At 41.0% G+C, this 24,099-nt stretch overlaps 1 protein-coding gene across 1 annotated transcript in view; it reads left to right on the top strand.

Annotated features, from left to right (window-relative positions):
• Window positions 1-23,841, top strand: part of LOC144720554 (integrin alpha-8-like) — a 127,337-nt gene extending 103,496 nt beyond the window's left edge. The window contains exons 26-30 of the mRNA XM_078597350.1: window positions 1,845-1,964; window positions 3,464-3,577; window positions 16,127-16,228; window positions 17,190-17,312; window positions 17,684-23,841. Of these exons, the coding sequence (XP_078453476.1) occupies window positions 1,845-1,964; window positions 3,464-3,577; window positions 16,127-16,228; window positions 17,190-17,312; window positions 17,684-17,776 (552 nt within the window). The 3' untranslated portion in view covers window positions 17,777-23,841. The remainder of the gene's footprint in view (window positions 1-1,844; window positions 1,965-3,463; window positions 3,578-16,126; window positions 16,229-17,189; window positions 17,313-17,683) is intronic.
• Window positions 23,842-24,099: the final 258 nt, after the last annotated feature.

Here is a 24,099-nt window from a genome sequence, read left to right as displayed (position 1 = left end):
AGCTGCCCCGCCCATGCTGCTAACACTTGGGCTACGCCCATTTTAAACCTTTGTAAACAGTTTGCCTTTAGAGGCTAACTCCCTTTTCCTGGTGACGACCGCTTGTGTTGCGATCAAAACGTTGTGTTTTTTTGTATTCACTTTATTCTAATTTTTTTTCTATCTATGTGACTTTACCGAAAGAACCAAAGAGTATCTGCACAGATACTTCATTTTGTGTCGTCCGTATCATTGGAGGGCAAAACGCTAGACCAAAATCCATGACGCACAAATGTTGTGTTTATGCATGATTTAACCGGTGTAATATCGTGGATATATTTTAATGCATAGCAATAGATGATAACACTAATTTATTGTTATTGCAAGAGTTCATAGCCAATAATGTTTCCATGGTCATTTGAGCATTGCTTATCTCCACTGGTAGTATTTACCATTGGATGAAAATTCGACATTTCTATGCTCGGAGTCATTCTTTCCAATGGACAACCACTTTTGTTCATTGTATCGCCACTATTGTATTTTTTATTGACATGAAGAGAAGATGGACTGAATAGACTTGCAGGGTTGAGCAGCCTGTTACAAGCCTACTCATAGAAATGCGATAATTATAAAATTCAACTTGGTTATTTGCATTTTAATGCTTAGGTTAAAGTTCAGTCTAAGTAATTAACGAAAAGCTCCAGTTGAGGGAGCTTTTCGGCTACAAATCTCTCTTTACGGTCCTTGAAGTTCAGCTGTGCTCCCAGTGCGATGGTAAGGGCTGACATTTCCTGCCACAGGGAAACTGCAGCTTCCTGTTTACCGTTATGGGCTGATGGAATGAGGCAGTTTAGAGAGATTTCCCAAGATTGGCTTTTTAACCCTAACCACGATGATAACTCTCTTCCCTACACACACCAAAAAAGGACAAAAACAAATCGGCAATAACATGTCAATGTTTTTACATTATCGCGCTCTCATAATAACTGTTGAATTTTTATACTCTGGTTCTTTCGGTAAAGTCACGTAGGTAGAAAAAATAATATCACGACGTTTCGATCGCAACAACAAGCGACCGTCTACGTGATTTTACCGAAATAACCAAAGGGTATGCATTCCTGCAGTCACGAAAGCTTCAAATCAAGATTGTTTAATTTTTGTTTACTTTTACAATTTGGATTGAGTTGACAACAATGCCCTTTTGTATTGTTCTGTCCATCCTGAATGTATTTTTGTTATCATCTGTCTGTATTAGGAGAGGTTTCCATGTGTTTTTTCGAATCCTACTTGGATGTGGTTTTTAAATAAATTAGATTGCCACGTATATTTTCAATCTTTTACTGTCAAATGTGTAACAGCATAACGTTACTGTGATTTTTAAACCCGTATGTAAACAAATTGGTCGAAATTATTGCTTGCATGTTTGCGTGCGTTTCGATGCGTAATTATTGTTTTGTGTAAATGAGAGTTTTGGCATGTTCTGTCAATAGCAAATTACATTCAGGGGTTCTGCCGCTGCTGCTGCAATTACTCAGTTGGCAGATCTTTACTCTTTGGTTCTTTCGGTAAAGTCATGTAGCAGACCATGCTTTCCCACCTGATGACGAACGCTTGTGTTGCACCCGAAACGCCGTGATTTATTTTATTTTATACCTACGTGACTTTGCCGAAAGAACCAAAGAGTATGGATTCCTGCAGTCACAAAAGCCTCAAATCTAACAGATCTTTGTTTTCCAGATGAGCTGATTTGTCTTCTGAGCACAGGAGGTAATATGAAAGGAATGAGTAAAAAATATATAGCGGATCGGGATGCGAACATGTTTTTCTGTTGTTGTATTGTTACCTGTTGGATTTCCGTGACGCAGCCACGTTTGACTTCAATGGAGCCGACCGACAATTCCAGCACAGTGGCACCATCGCCAAACCCTCGCCATGTCATCGTGCGCAGGGAGGCCGGGGAGCGACCACCGGCGCCACGCGTGCTGGTACGAGCAGCTTGCGCTCGCTCACTCACTCACTCACTCGTTCATTCACTCGCTCACTCGCTCTCTCGTTCATTCACTCACTCTCACTCACCCACTCGTTCATTCACTCACTCGCTCGTTCATTCACTCACTCGTTCACAGTACAGTGGGGAGATGCTCCATGTGTACCACATGGTGTTGGGGGGAGGATCACACTCTCCAACACACCGGTTTGCTGAAGTAAGGTTTGTCATGTTTGTGACAAGATCTTACTCATTGGCTCTGTTGGATGGTGGCGGGTTAACGAGACATTTATATTTCCGCGATCTAACCCCAAATTTTTTTTTTAATTATGGATATTGGTCGCGAAAGCCGTCATGTTAAACTGACTCGCAAAGTGATCTGTCTGATTACTAAGCGCTTGAGACTTTACAACGAGTCGCATGCCCTCATGTGTGTCAGGTCACTTTGGAAAGTTTTTTAAAATTAATTTTGCATGTTTCATCAGCATTGTTGGATAAAATAGCTGTTATTGCACAGTGTATAGAGATGCGTATAATGCTATGAGGCAAATACATCTAAATTTTTATTGTTATACAACAAAATACAGGTCAACAACGTTAAAGTCTAAAAAAAATGTAACAATAAAAAAATACGGTAAGTAATGGTTATCTCGTTACAAATTGCTAATTGAGTAAATACACCATTACCAGCACCACCTACCTTTTTTGGCTGATGTTATTGAAACGGTAATGCATCACTCTCCAGCACTACACACAGACATTGTGGATGAGCAGCGAGTGGTTGGTGCACTCCGTTAAAAGTATCCCTGTTCAATTCCAGATCATGCTCAACAGCACTGGCAATTGTAAATCGAACTGGAGCCTCCTGGTCAACTTGGTCATAACTAAAAGTACAGGTTTCCCTCGCTCTATGCAATGAAATAAATTCCAAAAAACGGGGCTCTCAAAGTGAGACCACAGATACCTGCTGAATAGCGCTCACGGTACACACACAATGTTGCCCTACGTCTGAATATAGAGTGAATTCAAACCGCACATAGCTATTTTTGAGTATAAATGGGTTCGCTGCATTTATGCTAAATCGCACAAACTTGAACCCGCATATAAGGCAAAGGAAACTCGTACATTTTTATGGGATTTCAAACATCATTGCCATGGTAACAAAGGTTGACGAACAAAGATCCCCTGTATAGTGTTAACAGACTGTTGGAGCAAGTGCTGTTAGCAAGCACCTTTGAAGGCCAGCATGGCACATGAGGGTGTGGGTGGCCAACACCACGCCCGGCCGCCTTTGTCTCCCCATTGGCAATATTTACTCTACCGCACCAGATACTCATTTGAGGCCGAGTTGACCTAGGGGAGGCCCAGGAAAGGCTCAGACAATCGTCGCTGATGTTGGCCATGAGCGGGAATAAAGCTCGGGTCGCCAGGTTCGTAGTGCAACGCACTAATCACGACGCTATCGCTCTCCTGTGCATTGCGCGCATGCACACACAGGGTTGCAGCAGCAGCCAGTGCCTGCATGTCACCTGCCAGCTGGGTTTGCTGCCGCGACGTACAAGCGCCGTGCTTATTCTTCGCTCCCGACTCTGGGTCCCCAGCTTCCTTAAGGTGCAGCACAGATGCTCGCGTCACCGTGCGAAATCCACTCCCCTGTGTAATACATGACACCTTGAGAGAGATGACTTCACAACGGAGCACCGAATACTTTTCTGGTGGATGTATGTTGAACTTCTGTCACACCGTACGTAGCCAACTGTGCTCATCAGAGGTGTGGGGGGAGGCAACAACAAACTAAACACACAAACAAGTGCTTTATTTACAGTATATTTGCAAAGAAGATGGGCCCCTGAATGGCTGATGGCATTTTCCAGCCTCCTCTAAAAGTAAACAAAACAAATTGGCATCGTCTGGAATTGTTTTACTGCATGTGACTTTTAATCATTTTTCATGAGTGACTTTACATTTTCTGCAGAGATGCATAATTTTCACTTCATGATGCAGCTTTGCATGTTGCTTAGTCTGCAGTCATAATGATCATGTGCCAAATGAACTGGTTACCACAGACAACATTTTATTGTCAAATAACATTGTCATTAATTAGAAAAAGTATTTACCGTATGACATTCACATCCTCAAAGATGATTTTGTCCTTTACACACTAGGGTACATGGTCATTGCACAAGTCTAACATATATATGCTTGAGTTATATTTGTGTATAACTTTCTATATTCCCTGTATCAACACCAGCAAATCATATGCAGGAGTATAGACAATATGTGGGACACAAGGTCTTAAATTTGGTCAACATGCCCTATACCTATATTTAAAATCACTGAGTTTGTGAACCCTACTCTTGCAACGAAGGGAAACGTTGACCTCTCTGTTTTACTAATGCGGTAAATATCAGTTCCTAAATAAAACTCGGTACATCCCCAACAGACTTTGGCTGTCAGTGTGTGTGTTAATTGCATTTGTATCACACAGCTGTTATGTGTTAATGGCCTTGGGGAATGAGATGACCGGGCCGCTAGGAGGACAAATGGTGACCTAATTGTATTACCCTGTTTGAAACATTGCTCAGCGCTTGCGCTCAGCTCGGCTACAATTCGTATTTAATTCTTTACAATAATGTTATCCACTAAATTGCATTTTCATGTTCGAGTTAAGCTTCCCGTTTGACTTTTGTTGTTATTGCACATTTTGAAGTGTGCCTTCATAAGCATTAACAGTTACAAGCTGAAGCACACACTATATTCTGTAGACATGGAATGTGTAAGAAAATTTACAAACTCGTAACAAATATATTTGACACTTCCCCATGTAGCAAACCCTCATTGCAATTGCTTGATCTTGACAATCATTTATTGCAACATTGTTTTTGTTGCATGTGCTACACAGAAGAGTCAGATATAGGACCACAACAGGTTAGCAGGTGGCCCTGGGAGCAAGTGGCTATTTTAAACCCATACTCAATGTAATGGTCTCAACTCAATATCTGGCAACTATTGCATTAAAAAAGACCTGTCCTGAATTTTTTTTCAGAAGAGTTGCTTTGCAATTTTCTCACAAGGCAGCCAGATTAAATTTGGGTTTGTAAATAACGATGCTATCCTGAGGCTTTCCAGAATGTGTTAAAGAATACAAATATAAACAAGTGTGGAAATGCTAAGAATATCTTCATCTTTCTGTGTTGGTGTTTTGACAAAAACTGTACTCTCTGGTTCTTTCGGTAAAATCACGTAGATAGATAGAAAAATAATAAAATAAAATGAAACACGACGTTTCGGTCGCAACACAAGCGTCCGTCTTCAGGTGAGAAAACATTGATCTTCTATTGTGGCTTTATATAGACACGGGAGGGGAGAGGGAAGGGGGGGGGAGGCGTTTGGCTGTAGGAGTTCACAGGGGAGAGGGGGGAGGGTTTTTGGCATGCAGGGGACGGGAGGGTGCTAGCACCAGGGGTGGAGAGGGGGGAAGGTTTGTGGCATGCATGGCTGGGGGGGAGCGAGAGAAATTAGCAAGTAAATGGACTTGTACAAGTAGTCTTTGGACGACGACAACAGGGTGGGTGAGTGAGGACGACGACAACCGGTTACTATTGCAATCATTGAAGACCTAGGCCAACAGAGATTGGATCCTGATGTACCTTCGTTGGTAAAGCGCACTGCCTTACCAACGCTTACTTCACCTAGAATGGTACTTTCTACAAACAGAATGAAGGTACCCCAATGGGCTCTCCCCTATCACCAGTGGTAGCGAACATTTTCATGGAGAAATTTGAGACAGATGCCATCCAGGCATCCACCCGACGTCCTTCCTTACTACATGACTTTACCGAAAGATCCAGAGAGTGTGGATTCCTGCAGTCACGAAAGCTTCAAATCAAGATTGATATCACCTGTGTTTTTCAGTATGACCAAGGCATGGAATTTAAATGCATCATAAATTAAAGGTCTCCAATCTGTAATTGGGTGGCAGGGTGGAGAAGTGGTTACACTTGTGTTCATAGCAATTCACAACTCTCGTTCATTTCTACGTGGAACGCTCTTCCCTCTGATATTAGGAAGCTACTGGAGCTATGCTCTTTTAAATCTAAATTTAAAACTCATTTCTTTAAAATGCCTTTTGTGTTTAGTTTATTCTCCTTTCCCCACACCTCCGATTAGCACGGTTGGCTTCGTATGGTGCGAAATAAGTTCTCAGACTGTTCTTCATGGACTTTCCTCCGGGTTCTCTGGTTCTTTCCAATAGCAACAAATGCATCCGGTGTAACTGGCATTGGCCAAACATCTCAACGCTGAAAAATTACTGTACCCAATTCAGATAACATACAGCAATATTGCCCCCTACCGCACACATTTGGCAGGACCCTCCTGAAAAAGTACTTTGACTCGGCGAACCTTTCCTGGTTAAACAAGCATGGTAATAATCGGATACACTGGGCACACAAATCAGTCGTATAAGGATAACACTATTGTAGTGGGTACAAATGGGAGGAGGCTTCTTTGGAGGCAACACGTTTATTACTCAATAACAATACAGCTTAACACAGCCTAACACAAAGGGGTTACGGCCCCTTCCACCCGATACCCTAAGGAGGTATGTCCTCCAACTCGCACGCCCTATACATTGGGAGAGCTGTCCGCTAAGAGTCCTCCGGCTAGCGGGACCTAGGGAAGCTAACCTGGCCCGACCCAGCCAAGGTCCTCGGGTGCTATCCATGGGGCTGCTCAGACCCAACCGAGCCACGGTCTTTGGGTCTGGCCCCTGGCTTCAGGTCTTCCAGGTGGCTTCTTGAGTCTTCGCGTGGACGACAACTGCCGGGCCCGTTCAGGGACCCGGCTTTTATACCCAGTCCCAGCTCACTCCACCCCTAGCCACACCTTCCTTCTGGAATCCTCCCGAAGGACCTGGAGTGTGACGTCATCCCCCTCAGCCCCCTTCATGGGGTCTGGGGTCCCGCACCCCTGGTCACAATGCTCCCGAGGGATTACCTTGGGCTAACGGCCTGACCCATTTACCTAGCTGGCTCAGCCTCCCTTCTGCTCCCTGTTGACACGGGGCCGGTACTGCCAGCTACGAGTAGTGGCGATCGCGTCCAACAATGCCACTACAATCTTGATTTGAAGCTTTCGTGACTGCAGGAATCCATACTCTTTGGTTCTTTCGGTAAGTCACGTAGACTTTACCGAACGAACCAAAGAAAATGCCACTAAACTATAATACTATATAATTGGTTGAAACTCCACTAAATTATCTAGGACCGCTTTCAAATCGTTTGAGTATATTACGTGTATGAACGAGAATCAGGAATAGAACTGTACAGAAGCCCATTGCATTCTTTGCAGACACTGTCTGGTATAATTGGCACTGCATCACTCAAACATCCAGATGCGTGCAAATGGATGGATGCATTCACTGACTATAGCCGACAGACAAGGCCTGTTGTCTCGACACACTAAACCCCGCAAAGAGTAAGGCAATAACATATTTAATGTAAAAAACATATCCTGATGAAATGAAACAAAGGTAAATCCTGATGTGGACCATGATATTATTGTTTGTCGTGTCTACTTAACAGCATGTCTAATGGAAGGCATTTGGCAGTTGATCACCATCCAGTGGTATGCTTTGTTAGGCCTCAGTCTATTTGCGATGGCGAATGGATCCTTTAGCCCCCGGGAGGAAATGAAACATCACATTCATTAATGCCGCTTTTGAAGCTGCACCAGGCACATGCTCGGTCGCATTGAGGAATACACGGACGCAGTCAAGTAAATGCAGCATTTGGCACATACGAGCTGCCCGAGGGGGGTTAACTAGCTGTGAATTTGAGTTTTTATTTGGTCATGGTGAAATCCAGCAAAAGTGTACTTTTACAGTTACAAGGCACAGTCAAATAGGCCCTAGACATTTTTTACTGAACAAAAAATTGACTTAAAAGAACATCCTGTTTTTTCTGGCAATGTTTACTTTCTCTGTCCCTTCATGTACTTGACTTGATCGTTAGCGGATCGTGCAAGGATGCAAAAACATTTTGTGTGGCACCTAAACGAGGGTAAAGATTAATAAGGCCTGTAGTAGGCAGTACAGACTACGTTTCTGGTACTTAAAAATTGCAAGTTTTCTTCCCCTTCGTGTAAAGGTTTTTTTTCCAGGAACCCCAGTTTCTGTGTGTGTCTTGTCAATGCTGTATACACATTGAGCCCGATTCACGTGTTGGAAAATGTTCTTGTTTCATCGTATTTGGCAAGCAATTCTGCAAATTGGCAAGTTGTGCGTAGGCAGTTTCTCCCGACGTTTGATTGCGGCCTATACAGTTAGTAAAATCTTCGTCGGCGCTCGTCAATTGTGTGCTGGGCATGATGATGTAGTACAGTTAGCTACGTAACGGTGCTAAATAAGTTCAGTATACATACACAAATATTAAAATATTATTTAGTGAGCGGCCTTTGTGGCGTGATTGGTTTAGTGGGTATTTGAGTGTATGCCTGCAGCCATTGAGGTATGAGGTGAAATTACACTTTATGAAAAAAAAGTCTCCTTAATGGAATATCTGTTGCCATTGTACAGTTTAGAAGTGAAAATGTTATCAGTGATGAGAGTACTTGTCGATGTAGATGAAAATACTTGCTACAGTACTTCAATGTTGATGATATTCAGCATGGCCATATTTAAATCTTATGGCGGTCCCATAAGCCCCCGGCTCTCGCATAAACTGCGTTGCGACGTCATTTTATGTCTGTTGAAGGCGAACGACACTGCAATATATTCCTCTCGATGAGCTCGATACGATGCGCTAATCAAAGTTTCATAGTTTTGTTTCTTCTGCGAATTAATCCTCGCTGCGCTTTGACGACAACAAAATGATCCGCGCCAGGCGGGTCATGGCATTAATATGCGCAGTGTGACGGAGTCGCTAACATTTTTTTTATTAATTGCGATTTTGACTTCCGTTTATTCTGGACCCTGGGGTCCCGCCATGAGGTTAATTTATAAACCTGAAAATTTACAAATTATTGACATTCACAAATAATTGTCTGACGTTTTATACCTTCGATTAGCACAGTTGACGATGCACGGTGCGAAAGAAGGTCTACATACATATACTACGATGTGTAAGGTAACATAATGTGACGTCCATGTGTTTTACATTCGAATATTGGTATTACAATGAAAGGTAAGAGCTCACGACGCATCATTTTTTTAAAACTTTTATCAACAGCAATCAAAGATCTTGTCTTAATGCGAGCTATAAAACAACCACGGCTTTGGCTCTTGACCTTAACATTCCACAGCACATGCACGCCATGCTGTTCTCAATGGATTTGCGTTCAAGGGTATGAATGAAAGGAAACAGGATTTGACATTTCCGTGGGGAGTGTGTGACTGTCTGGGAAGGGATTCCTTCCATTCTGGAACACGTGCGCAAGGAGTCACCGAAGGGGACGTCACCACCCTTGAGCGGAACAGGGGAATGATTCTGCTGTCTGGTCCTTTGGGGTGTGCTTTGAACAGGGCTGTGTTCAGCCCAACACTCTGCATGGCTATGCCCACTCCTTATATCCATACCTCAGGATGTGGTTGTCGGTATTTGCTTGTCTGCATTGTGGGGAGAGAGGGGTAGTGTTGCGGTTAGTGCGCTGCACTATGGAACCTGTGACCCAAGTTCGATGCCTGCTCACGGCCAACACCAATGATGATTATTTTAGCCGGTTCTTTGCCTCCCCTAGGTCGGCTCGGCATGAAATGAGTACGTGGTGCAGTATGTAAACATCGCCAGTAGAGAGACAAAGGTGGCCGGGCGTGGTGCTGGGCACCCACCCCCTCGTGTGCTGTGCTTGCTTAACAGCATTTGCTCCTACAGTCTGTTAAGGCTATCCGGGGGATCTTTGTCATTGTCTGCATGTAACTTTAGATGTGTGTGTGTATATGTATTCGTGTGTATGTATATTTGCGTGGTGAGAGACGTAAGTTATGATTGGTATCTGAGCCTGACGTGTCTCCCCTAGAGTGACTCAGCCTAAATCGGTACCATGTGTTCATATTTGTACAAGAGAAAAAAAGGTGGCCAGGTATGATGCTAGCCCATATGATCACAAGTGTGCATTTATTAATCTGTTAATATTAATTCTAAAGCTGAAAATACATGCATCAATCACGAGTAAGAATGAATGTTTATTAAATATACGCGACATTCACCATGTTGCTAAAAATAATTGATTTTTGAATTTATTGGAAAAAAAATCATAGAATTGTTTTATATCTCCGCAAAAAGTCCTCGCTTAACAGTCGGATACTAGCCCCAAGAGTCGTGGACGTTTATATTGGAACGCGTGTTTTCTGAGTGCGGGATGCTGGAGTGTCCATATCCCGCGTACGACCACGTGTGTATCGTGTATATCTGAACCGGTCCTGGGCCTCCCCTATGCCTACTTGGCCTCAAATGAGTACCTTGTGCGATGTGTCAACAAAGGCGGTCGGGAGTGGTGTTGGTCACCCCACAAACCCCTCATGTGCCATACCTGCTATCATCGGTGCTCACTAACAGCACTTTCCCTAAGTGTCTCTCAAGGCTATATGGGGAATCTTTGTCTCATCGTCCATATGCTTGCACACGTGCACAGTCGGCATCCTCTTCCGTAGCTCGAGGAAAACTTGCTGCTGCGGTTTAGTTCAGCTGGAAAAAAACCTTGAGCGTCTGTCCTTGCTCCGTGCACAATGTACGTGTGCCTCGCTCTGACTCACGAAATGACGCTCGCTATTTCCGTTCCTCGTTCTTGCAAGCGTTGTGCACTTTTCCTAGTCCTCTGCCAAAAAATGGTTGGGTGGTCATTGTCTCTCTTCAATCATGCCATACTGATGTTGCAGTTCTTTATTATAGTCGTCTGGTATATTGGCCCAGGTGTGTTGCTTTCACAGGCGAATACATTTCAAACATATTTTGAAAGGTGATAATTTCGCACAGTAGGGATGGAATTAAAAATGTAATTTCATGGTGTAGCATCGGTGCTCTTGGTTGTATTAACGAATCCTTACAAAAACTATCTTAAAAGTTATGTAACCCTCTTCTTGGTTCTTTCGGTAAAGTCACGTAGAAGGGAAGTAATAAAATAATAAAAATAAAACATAATAAAATAAAATAATATGTTTTATTTTTATTATTTTATTACTTCCCTTCTACGTGACTTTACCGAAAGAACCAAGAAGATGAATCCCTGCAGTCACGAAAGCTTTAAATCGAAATTTAAAGTTATGTAACCTTTTTTCAAAGAACATCACAGCATAGTTTATTGCTGTTTTCTCATTTCGTGGATTGTTCTCAGCATACTAGACCAGTAACCTTGAAATTATACATTCTGCCTTGTTGAAGGTTGTGGTTTAAGTTCACCCTGAGTACTGAGCCATTATGGTTAGAAATATATTAGTTGTTCCACTTAATACCGTGCTGGATAATATGATGTACACATCTGGTAATATACATTGCAAAATTACATTGGTATTCCATCATTTATATGTGTTATGAATCAATATGTGGGAATTAAGTTAATAATGTAGGTATGACAAATTAGACCAAAATTGGATCACAATTAAAGCTCTGTACAGAACAGATAGGGACCTACTTTCTGTACTGTTTTCCAATGGCAGCTTATTACCTTTATAGGTCAGTGTCACAGTCTCTCATTTCTATGAACCACGACTCCTACCACCAAGTTATTAGGTTTCACTTGTGCCCTACCACGACTCAGCAAATATTTGCCATGCTAGCTAGTCTGGTTGCCCCTTGTGACTTAGAAAGTCAAAACAAATATTACTTAGGAGTTTGAATATTTAAAACGTATTTAATGGTGAAGATAATGATGAAATAGAGCTCGATAATTGTATTTATTTATCTCTGGTATTGTCACTTCAATTGTATTGCATTTATTTAATAAATTACACGATTCTGAGGTTATAATGATAACCGTTATATTGGCTCATGAACCTGAGCAGGCCAAGGCACCGTCACTTGAGCAGGCTCCTGTTTTGATGCCGTGAGGTGGCCGAATGTGAATGTCCTTTTAGACTTAAGTGTACAGCGTGTAATGATGATGAAGCAGCAAGTTAGGCTCCCTAAAGAATTTCAGAGGTAACGCCGAATTCTCCAGATGAACATCCATCAACGGGACCTGAGCGTTTCCAGCTGTTCAATGCTTGGATTTACTTCAGAAGGATTTTGCAGTGGCAGTGAATGGCAGATGCCATCTCTTGTCAAGCGTCAAGTGGGGTTATTTATGGAATGGCGGTGGTTGATAATTATTTAACACGGCTGAAAATTGTGGCGCTGCTCAGTGCAGCTGTAGTGGAATTGCCTGATTATGTTTGAGTTATTCTTAGATTCGGACTCTTATGGATGATGCACTCCATAATTTGTGGGGATTCTGCAGTGGTTATTAATGATCAATATGTTGCCGTAGATGGTCTTGACTGCTGCCAATCAAAGGTAGCAGGGTACTGTTATAATTTCCTGGCCCCAGAAGGGTGTTCCTGCAGTACTTATTTAATATTTTTTTTAAAGTGCACCAAAGTAAATTTAGAATTTAATGCTTTTCCTTGTTTTTATTTTATCATAAAACGTATTTTCATTTGGTTGTCCAGGCTATTTGCTAGGGCTCGGCTGTGTACTTTATACTTATGTAGTGGCTCAACTCGGAGGCAGTAATTCTTGGAGGCACTTTATTATATGCACAATCTCCCTTAACACACCATACAGTCGCCTCGGCTACACACACCCTCGCCTTTCCACAACACGAGCCGTCTAACACCAATGGCGCTGACCGATACAACTAACAACCGTATAGCAGCGCAATATTAAGCGACGACGACTGCAGCAACTGAGAGAAGAATGGTGACGACGATGGACTTGAGCAGCAGCACGACGGGATCCCACTTACAATCAACAGCCACGAGGTCCTGCACAGGGGCCCTTCTTATACTGTCGGCATGGCTCCGCCCTCGGCCACGCCCCCTTTATAGGACTCAACAGCGGGTTCTTGGTGTGCCCCTTCTGTGACCTTTCCCCTAGATCCCCCTCTGGGGTGTCACGAGGCCTGCTGATGTCAGGGCTGCCGTAAGCCGCAGATCCCCTTCCCCGCCAGCAGCCAGCGCTATGCTGCTACATTACTTATTCTATGCCACTACACTTATATTACAACAAACAAATATAAAATCCTACCATATCCCTCTTCCAATACCAATGGCTTCTTGATATTGCAGATGATAACACATAAAAGGTCCGTGGCTTCCTATTCCCAGTCTTCATCCAGCCGCAACCATTTTCTCTCCTGGCTTGTAGCTCTGCCGCTGTTGTTCAGAGCAATTACTCTCTTTCGTTGGAGCTGCCACCCCTGGTCAGGCTGCACATTTGGGATTGAGGTTTTCTGCCCCCAGCATTTTATACGCTCTCCAAAATGCCTTTGGGACGTGGTCCTTTGTGGATGTATTTGAGTGCTCAGATGTTCGTACATGTGGTGCGTGACCTAGAGTATCCCCTGGAGGATTTATGCACTCGAATTTTACTGAATCTGCTAAGAGAAAATGCATGCCTTGTACAATGATCGCTTGACCCCTCCTAAAAGCATTGAAGGCCAACTCTTCATTTGCAGTGCATAGCTGTATGACATAGGGTGACTCAGGATTTCCTTTATGTTTCTCTGCATTTAGTACCCTGCCAAATCGAGTGAACCAAGCTCAAATGAGGAGTGTGCAAACTAAAATTGTAGCTGTCTTGAGGTTTTTTTGTTATCCAGAAAAGGTGTCCATTGAAAATGTAAAAAAAAGTGTTACGATGAAAGTGGCATATAACATAGGTCTACCCTAAAATGACCAACTGAGCCTAGTTACAGAAACCTTCGTCTCATAACAACTGCATATGCCAATGCCGATGTACAATTGTGTTCTCTGCAAATAAGCACACTGAGCACATGCACCTACTTGAATTTAATTAGCAACTTACTGCAGGGCAGACCCTTACACTTGGCAGACACTCGCAAGGCTCACGTTTCACTCCCTTAATAAAAGCCAGTCCCAGTCAAATGGAAAGCTGATCTCTGTCCAACTCCATTCCTGACAAGAAAAAAAATCAGCCGTGTAGTGACTGTGGAATTGTACCCAATGTCGTTCTCATTGGAAGTAAAGGGTTTTTCATGGTTGCGTTCATGTGGACCCCATTGATGTGATGTTTCAAACAAGGCAGTGGATATGTTTTTGAAAAATAAGCACGGTTAAAAAGCATTCTTTGAGACTTCAGATACTTCATTGCCGTGGTTATACGGTACACTTAAAGGTGAATTCGTACAACAGAACCAAATTCATGACGGTGGATTTTTCTATGCAACTCCATGAACAAATGAAAACTTAACCTTCATTTATTCCTAATAATTTCAACTTGTAACATGCACAGTTTTTACTCACGCTCGACGAGTGGCTCAGAGGCAGCCATGCAGTGAGCTGGTGCATACAATTTCCCAAGCTCTGATTTCCGGTATATTCAGGTGTTATCAGCCAATTAATGAGGGCTTTGGGTTTGTTTAAGCATTCCATGTAAAAATGTTTAATTCATTGCCCTGGATATCATCACATGCATCATCATATAATATACCTGTTTGATATGTGCAGCTGGATTTGGTACAACGTTTCTAAGTATAATTACAGTTCATAATGATTGGCTGAGTGCTGACATTAATTACTTGGAAAATGTAGAGTTCATTTGAATCCACTCCCAACTAAACAGTTGGGTATGATTCACGAATTCATAGTTGTGGGTCACTGTCTGGTTATGCTCATGGGAGAATGCAGCTTTCCATGAAATAATTTAAAAAATATATATATATATAATGTTTTGTTAATGCACTAAATGCTGGGACCACCTGTTTCTGAAAATTCAGGGAAATGAACACCAATTTGAAATATGATAACTTTTGTACCTTGTGGATTCCTGGCTTTGCTGGAAAATGTGGGTAATCTGGAAAACTAGTTGGAATCCGGTGTGAAGGTTTACAGAATGATTAGAGGACCATCAACCGCAGTAGTATATAAGATAACATGACACATCATAGTATTGTGACTGCATCAGGGGTATTGTCATTGAGTGTATCTTGCATTTTGGAGTTTGATTGCTAAATGTCTGCTGTGGAATGCACATTAACGACATTTGTATTTATTGATTTATTTCAATAGATTACTCCACACTAATGCTGTAACATAAATACTTAGCTGGAAAATTACCTGTAACTAAATTGTAAAAACACTTAATGAGGGTTTGCTATTTAATTTGTTTTTACGAATCCCTCTGAATTAGTATCAGTGAACTAAATAAAGTAAATTGATTGACGTGGATGTGTAATGCTTTTCAGTTAGGCCTATTGACCAGTTACAAATCTGAGGTGATGATTGTGTGGTGTAAGTATAGTTTACAGGGCAGCAAGTGTTAACATTTTTTTTTAAAATGGCACTTCTAGTGGATGCCAGTGGGTTACATGGATAGTCAGGAGGTGCTCAAAGCTGCCTAGCATTAATTAGATATTGAGAATATATTCACGTGAGATGGATATCCTTCAGAAATGTACATTCCAAGCTTAAACAAGGTGGCTATTTTTGCAATATATCATTTGTAGTAACATTGGTTGCACAGATGGTCATATTATTAATTTAGTATGTTTTTGCGGCCTATACAAGCTACATTCTAAGTTTTAAAATAATGTGCTTTTTCACTTCCTTGGAACAGTCGCACTGTTTTCTAATAAAGAAAGTAGTTGCAAATCAGGCCAATTGTGGTTAGCCTCACACTGGTGAAATAGATTAAAGTCAAGTATTCAACAGCATTAAGGATCTCTGATCAGTACTCTTTGGTTTTTTCGGTAAAGTCAAAAAGGTAAAAAATATAAAATAAATTAAAAATGAAAACAAATACATTTAATCACGACGTTTCGGGCGCAACACAAGCGTCCTTCTTAAGGTGGGGACAACATAGCAAATCTACAATCTCTGATCAGCTTTTGCCACTTGGCTACTCCCTTTTCTTTGCCTGCCACAATGAGTGGCACTTACTGATACCCACGCCAAGATTTGAACAATGCTGAACTTGTGTGTCTGTGTGTGTGCACCCATTTGTGTAGGGAGGACAAAATCAAGTCGTCCTACAAACCAGTGCTGCTTTCCGGGTCACTGAGATGCCCTACAAACTACTTCCTGATGAATTCCCATCAGGAAGCAGAGTGGTATGTTTCATGAATGCAATTGCGCTGCATTACATTGACTACTGGCTCCCAGTCCTTAGTTATGCCGAGGCTTTTAAAAGGCAGTGCACTGTGCGGTCGTAGCACAGAACCTCTGGGAAAGGCCATTTTAAAATAACCTTCAGATTGATTGCTCAACCCAGGCACGGTGGGCAATGTAATGGCCATGTTTTATAATTTAGAACTGGAACATTAACAGTGAGTGCGTGTTATTGGGTTGCACGGTAAGCACGAGTACAAACATAAATAGAATCTGCCAGAAAATCATCAAGAGTAATCCCACATGCCTAATGGATTAAATATGCGTCTTCGTATTTGAAGCATATTGTCAAACTGTAAAAAAGAGTTCCCACAAGGAAGTAGTATCAGCAGCACTGCAGCAGGCTTATGAATGAATAATGCATTGACTGAACAGAACGTGTTATTTACAACCAGGTGAGAGCCGACTGAGACAAATTCTTGTTAACAATGGAGCACCAACCTATTTGTTGACATGCTTGGCATGTGCGGCCTATTACAAAAGATATATATACTCATTAAGGAATGTTCCAATATTATCAATGGTTGGCCTTCCTGATAAAATAAACATTGAGAATTGGTAATGCTTTTATGTATACGTTAAGGATATTGTAACACCAACCATTTTCACTGACCCAGGTTATTGTGTAACAGGAATTAATCCTTCACTTCGCTCAAGATATTTATAATAATTGTAATGTAAATAGTTTGTTTTAAACAGCAGCAGCAGGTAAATATTCAGTACATGAAGTGCTAAGCTGTCATAATCCTTCATTTTGGGTTGGGGATTTGCCTCCAGATTGTAGTAGTACTCGTCGGCTGTTAAAGCTATTGTGAAGGACACCCATTTAAATAGGAGATAATGGCACAGTGGAGGAGATGACATCGACGACGTTCCCATCGTGTGTGCATTGTGGGTCGCCAGGTGAACACGACGGTGGTTCTTGTGAAAGCGGGATTCCAGCGCCCTGTGCCCTACTGGGTGATTTTCTTGGCTGTGCTAGCCGGGCTGCTGCTCTTGGCCCTGCTCGTCTATGCCCTGTGGAAGGTGAGTTGCAGCCCTTAGGGAGGGGGCGGGCTGGGTCATTGCGGTTACACCCATTGCATTTACACGTCGCATACATCCGCAAGTGGTTGAGATGTTTGAGAATATAATTTACGTCATTTTATGTAAAAAAGGACATTTCAAACAGTTGCGGAAAAAATAGGAAATTCCTTATAACCGTGGCTGACACTAAAATGTATTCAATTGGATTTCTTCTTCCTTTTACAATGTTTAACGTAATTTTTGTTTCTGTTTTTGTGTCCGTCCATTGCATAAAACACACAAATTAAAATATCACGCTTTTGCATCTATGTACCATCACACCTGCATGCACACCTTCACACGTTTGCACACGTACACATGCAAACGTGCAGATGGGATTTTTCAAGCGGGAGCGCTACATGCATGATGAGATTCCCGCTGAAAAAGCATTTCTCAAGCCGCGGCAGAATGGAGTGGAAGCCTGACCGAAGCAAGCCGGGACTAATCTGCACCAGGCCTGACGAGACCGGATTGAATTAGATTCTGAAAGAAGCTGGCCTCACGTCTGACTACGTTGAGCAGCAACACTGAGCCAAATGTCAGATGCCTGGAATGGCCAGAAACGGACTGCATGGGATCAAGCAGCATGAAACGCCACGGACAAGATATGATGCTCAAATTGGGAGCAATCGCAACAGAGAAAATTACATTAAATATCCAAAGACAATATTCAACAATTATTTTATTCGCATTGGCAAGGGACCTGGTCCCTAGAGAACAGATGTTAGGCCACGAGACTGTCTGTCTGATTAATACACTGTCTACTGAATGGGAAGAGTTGATCAAGCCATGCAGAGTTGTGCAGACCCACACTGTGCTGGGCTGTGTGAAATGACAGGAACAGGTTGAACTGGATTTGCTGTTCTAACTCAGGTCTCTGCCAGCATTTCTTTGGATCATGCTTGGATGGTGGTTCCTTAAAACCTCTGCTTCTTGCACTGAATGTTAACAACTGTTTTTCTTCAGTGTCGCGTGTTGTTAAGGACTTTAATTTCTGCACCGTCCATCTGAGGGAAAGCACTGGGCTATTTGCTCGGTATCAATGCCTACCCCCCCGATGCAAGCCTTGACATGCACACTTTCAACCTGCCTGATCCATAAACAATGACAAAAATATAAATTTTGGGTTTTTCCCCTCATCACGAGTCGTGTAATTAATGAAGCTGCATATGCTACCAAAACATATTGTCGATTGTTCAACTCTGCATCTTATTTTAAGAGGTATTCGGCTGATTGGGTTGGTTTAATTATGCATTTCTCTACACCTAGAGTTTGGAGCACCAATGTTTAAACCTTTTATGTTGATTGCTTGACAGAATAATAAATGCCGCGCTTCCACAGGAGTGGCTTCGACACTTTGCCAATGTGCCTTCACGTCCGACATAAGCCACTTATGCTTCTATAGGCATTCTATTTTAATCACTGCTACCCTTTCCACAGTCAGCTGCAAATTCCTAGAAGCCAAAGAAGTGTGTGAGGTGCAGTGTCTGTTGGAATTGCATATGTAGCTATTTCTGTTTTTTTTTTGGTGCTGAATTATGAGTGTCTGGTATCACATTTACAATTGATCTTCATTGTTTGAGGACAAAACACATGTATATTTATCTTAATTATAATAGTAACAACATGCATTGTTCACAAAAGTATTTATGTTTTTTATAAGCTGTAGGGTAATTTAAAGAATTAAGAAAAACATAGACTGCAAAAATGATGCTCTTGATGGCTGCATGACAATTTGGTAATACTGCCCTCGTTGGAGTGCAATATGACAATGTTCTTCTTCCACGTGCTTTGTCCTTGGTTGGAAAGCCCTGTAAACTGGTGTTGTATCAGGAATAACAGACGCTACCCGTCTAATTTTGGGGCACAATCCAATTTAATAAACTATTGTTTCAACATTGTGGTAAACGTATCTCCTTTAGTGGCGGCGGAGGGCCATGCGAACGAATTACATACAACATATAATTGATTATCACTATATTTTATGTTTGCATCAGGATTAAAAAAAACACACTGACTAATTGATGATGCATACAATTTCCAATTGTGACCACCTGTGACTGCATAGTTATGGCATGCGAATATAGGGATGAGATGATTTTGTGGTGGTGGTGGTGGTTGTGGCCTTTGGAGTGCTATAGAATTTTACTTGGTATGTGACAATGCAGGAGAGAGTTTTCGGTTATTCGTTATGGTAGTCTCAAATGTAATAACCAAATTATATTGTAACGTATACGGCTTTGACATTTCAACAGATATCCAGCTTTATAACCCCTTTTCGTGACTGCCACATACTATTAAATCACAGATTATATAGTCAATGGATATCATCACAATGCATGTTTTACAATTCATTGGCTTGATGTGAATTGGCCATCAAGTTAAAAAAGAACACTAATGTTGCTCAGCTATCTTTGATACAATGACTTCCCCTTGTCTTGGTTTTGATGTATGCTCGTGTTTTGTATCTGTCAAATAATTAAGCTCCTGCACTTTACTTGCAAAAGGCATGTTAGCAAATGTCTGATCTAAAAATCTGGATTTTTTTAAAGCGCATTAAATGTTTATATAAAACACTTTAAAGGCAAATTTTAACACATTTAGACATTTCATTTTATTGTACATTACTTTAATAATGTCCCCAATGTATCGGCTGCGTGCACTTTTAATCACTGTTAGAAAGTCAGGAATAGTTGAAGTGTGGAAAATCTTGCCAATAATGTTACTGCCAAAATGACCTCTTGTCTTGTGCTATTGCGAGCATTGTACAATCAAAGCCAATACACCTTCCAAAATGTACGCTTGTACTAGATCCTTTCAAGGGTTAATTTATCAGGAGTTAATAAAATAAAGTGTAGTGTGGAGCATTGGTCGCTATTATTATCTGCCTCCCGTTACTGTAATAGCCATAATCATGATGCAAGCATTTTTTTTGTATAATTGTGTTGTATTTCCTGTCTCTTGGCACATACAAGCGATGGAAATGTACAGGTAAGATTGGCAATAACCACGCCACAAAGGCGGGATTGTTGGAATTAAAATAGAAGCATTGTGGCTGTGTCTTTCGACTGTATTAGAATGCTGTGCTTTTTTTTCTACACTGGGGTTCACTAAGAACATTATTTCAGTGCATTCACCGACGAGAGCACATCTTGCAGACAGCGTGGTCATCTGGGCTTGGGGTGAAAACTTTGTCTTTACAGAATTGTCCTCGGATAATAAACGAGTGCTCTGTGGTTTGGCTTTGTTTTTGATCACATGATGGCATGCGTTATAATTGGGGTTTTCCCCCCTAACCTGTATAGAAATTCTCAAACTTCATTCCCTGGACTGCCCTACAATGAACATCTACATTCAAATCTTAATTCATCTTCCATGCACACGAGGGACATTGGTAAAAAAATAATAAAGCCTGTAAAGGGGGAGGAATTAATTTTGGGAAACCTCTGCCTTTTTTTAATGAAGCACTGCAAACTGGGTCCTGAAAACATACATTTTAACATACTCATTGATATATTTTTTTGTAAACGTTCATTCATGGAATTATCTGGTTACATATATGGTCAGAAATTGAATTTACCAACAGTTGGAAAGTGTGCACTTAATTTAGGTGACTTTTCAATTATAATTGGGTCCGCAATTGTGGTGAGACACAAGGCCCTGCCACAAGAGCAAGGCAACATTGTGACATTTTGATTCCGCCTCGTATATTCATGAGCCAATTCTATTCGTTCAGCCTTTGTTACATGGGTATACGACTCATTTTTCCCCATGTAGACATTTTAGGTCATACAATTCCACTTGTCATTGTTATTTTTATAAGTTAAATTATTTTGTAACAGGTTCACGATTTATGAAAGTTTCTGCATATTGTGGTGTCTGCCAACTTGATTTAAGTGTGGCATTTATTTTGTATTTCGTTTAGTGTGTGTGCGGTTTTATTTTGTACACTGCCTAGTGTGGTTGGTAGACTGCATAATACTGTAATATGTATAAGGTCTATGAAGAATGACTGGGGTAAGAGTCTGCCAAAAGCAGTAGTAACTGTTTTATGATAAGATCCTGTAACCGTGGCTCGTATAACACATGTTCCAACAAATCGTACAGCAATTTTTTCTTTATCAAATCATTAAAAGCAGTTCCAATATGTGACTTTCAAAAATAAACACTTACATGAGCTGTCTGTCAGCTATGTGTTTGACATTAAAATGCATGCATTTGACATGTTTGCATATTTGGTGCGAGTACAAAATTCTGAGCAATGCTTTTGCAGATTCTTACCTTGGGTGTGCTGCTGACATTGTACAAGAGTGGGTTTGTAATTAATAAAGTGATTTTGTAAATGCAGATTAGACTGCAAGTGATGAATTTATCACAGTGATTTATTCGGCCAAGGAAGTAGTGGCTTTTGTGGAATTGCTTTGGCAAGATTATGAATTCTACTGGAATGTTCTATGATTAATAAAAAAATCGGAAATTAATTGTAAGCTTCTTGCAGCATTTTTTTGAAGCTGCATATTGAATTAAATGGTGTATTTAATGTGGCAATTGCTAATATTTGTTGTATTGGTTGGGAAAATTACCAGATCCATGGAAAGTCTACAAAAACTGACTCAAATCCACTGATGGCTTTAATTTAAAGTTTCCTAAACATACTGATGAATAATTACATTGTATAAAACATGATACTTACAAATAATGCAAGTTCAGGTTCTCATTTTTTATATTTTCATTTTCCGCGTTTTTTACAAATGACAGTTTGTGGTTTAGTAATAGTGCTGCTCAAATTTGCACAAGACTTTGTTAGCTGAAAGTAATGGCTCATCTTTGCTTGACTGCAGTGCGTTATTCAATTGAGTCATGTTTTTCTCTAGAATTTGTTTTACTTTTATTCAGTTTGAATATTGATTATTGTACCTAGAAGGTAATGACTTTCCCAAGTAAATGTGTTTAGATCAAGTAGTAAGTGGAAACGTTATTTGGCTCTTTGATGGACAAATGTGTCTGACCTAAGACGAATGTTTCAACGAGCACACTTCCTCCTAAACCCACACATCTGTTTCTTACGCGGATGGTAGCATCCTAGTTTGTGTAGACTTTCCACCGAACATAACCTTTTGTCGAGTCCATTCTGAGTCAATGTAACTAATCCTACATCTCCTGTAATTTTACGTCCGAATAGTATCGTATAGTCTTCTGCTTTAACTGTCAGCAGGCTTTATGCCACGTTTTTTTGTTAAACGTGACAACACAGCACAACCTACATTTGAATAGTTTGCAATACAAAAACAACTTGCATATAAACAAGTTGATAAGGTATCTGTAATATTCACAACCCGTAGGAGCGTTAAGTTGCATATGTTAAATTAAGTCCTGCGAAGCTGTTCGTTTTACACTTAACGTGCGATGTTAAGTTGAGATCCAATCAAAGCCAGACTCAGGAGCTCCTTACACCTTAATGCCCTTGATAAGCGTGGCTGGAGAACAATTTCATCAACCTGCCAATAGATACTTTAACATTTAGCTTTAATTGCCGTTGAATTGAATTGTCTAAAACTTTTCCGATGAAAGAGGATAATGTTAGCGGTGAGCACTAACCCATAGCATTTGTGCTGTTACGACGTTTCTGGAAAATATGGAGAAGTTGATCATTGACCACGATGGATGTTTAAGAAAAGAAAAAAATATTATTACTTAGGTAAATGTGGTATGTTATGGAGCTTTGTTTGGTCCTTAAAGGTACTCTATTTCCAACGTGCAAGGCGATGTAGGTTAATGATAGATTACAGTATTTTTTTTTATCCTGTCGAGAATGGAAGTGTGTGTTTCAATGGAGACCGAGATGAAATAAATATTAACTAAATATTCTTTGGTAAGACCTTCATCTTGGCTTCAGTGAAACAGACAACGTATGAGCCAACACATTAACTTAATTTACAGTGTAACCTGAGCTCCGACATATTTTCCCGTTTCTCCGCCTGACTGCATCTTCACCTCGTCGAAATAATATAACTAGCAGTGTACTGCTCTTATTCGTTCCAGTTTGCTGTTTTAAACCAATATTCTGGTGCGAAAGTTAATGTGCGTTTCATGATCAGCATACTCATTCGTGTGACTCTTGTATGCCAATACCGATTGTATGTGCTCCAATTTCGAATTAAGGTATGCCGATTTTATTGTATTTGAGTCTAAATATACCATAGCTAGTTAAATGTGTTAAAGAGTATATAACAATTACACACACATGCACAAGTATATATGTATAAACATTATCACAATGCAGTTTGTAAAAAAAAAGTGTGATTTTAATCAATTGAGTTCATTAGCCTGCCCCAATCAATACAACAATAACAAAGTGCTTGCTTTTTGTGTTATTAAAAAAAGAGGACTGCATTTAATTTTGTTTTATGTCAATCCTTTTGCTGTGTAAATAATGTACATGTGTTCTAATATAGCATTATTTTGAATAAAGTATGGCTTTTTTTGTAAACAGAATGAGATTGTGTTTCATGTATGAATGTGTACGGAATAAGTGGCCTACACAGCGGTAGTGTAACGGTTAGTGCGCTACGCAACGAACCTGGCAACCCGGATTTGATTGCCGCTCACGGTCAACACCAAAGACGATTGGCTGAACCGGTCATGGGCCTCCCGTAGGTCAACTGCTTTGAATGAGTACCTGGTGCAGTGTGTAGACATCGCCACTAGGGAAACAAAGGCGTTCGGGCGTGTTGTTGGCGACCCACTG

This window comes from Lampetra planeri, chromosome 1 (genome assembly GCF_965212315.1).
Source record: "Lampetra planeri chromosome 1, kcLamPlan1.2.h2, whole genome shotgun sequence".
Classification (NCBI taxonomy): domain Eukaryota; kingdom Metazoa; phylum Chordata; class Hyperoartia; order Petromyzontiformes; family Petromyzontidae; genus Lampetra; species Lampetra planeri.
Note: the sequence above shows the minus strand (reverse complement) of the source record. Positions and strands in the feature narration are given on the sequence as shown.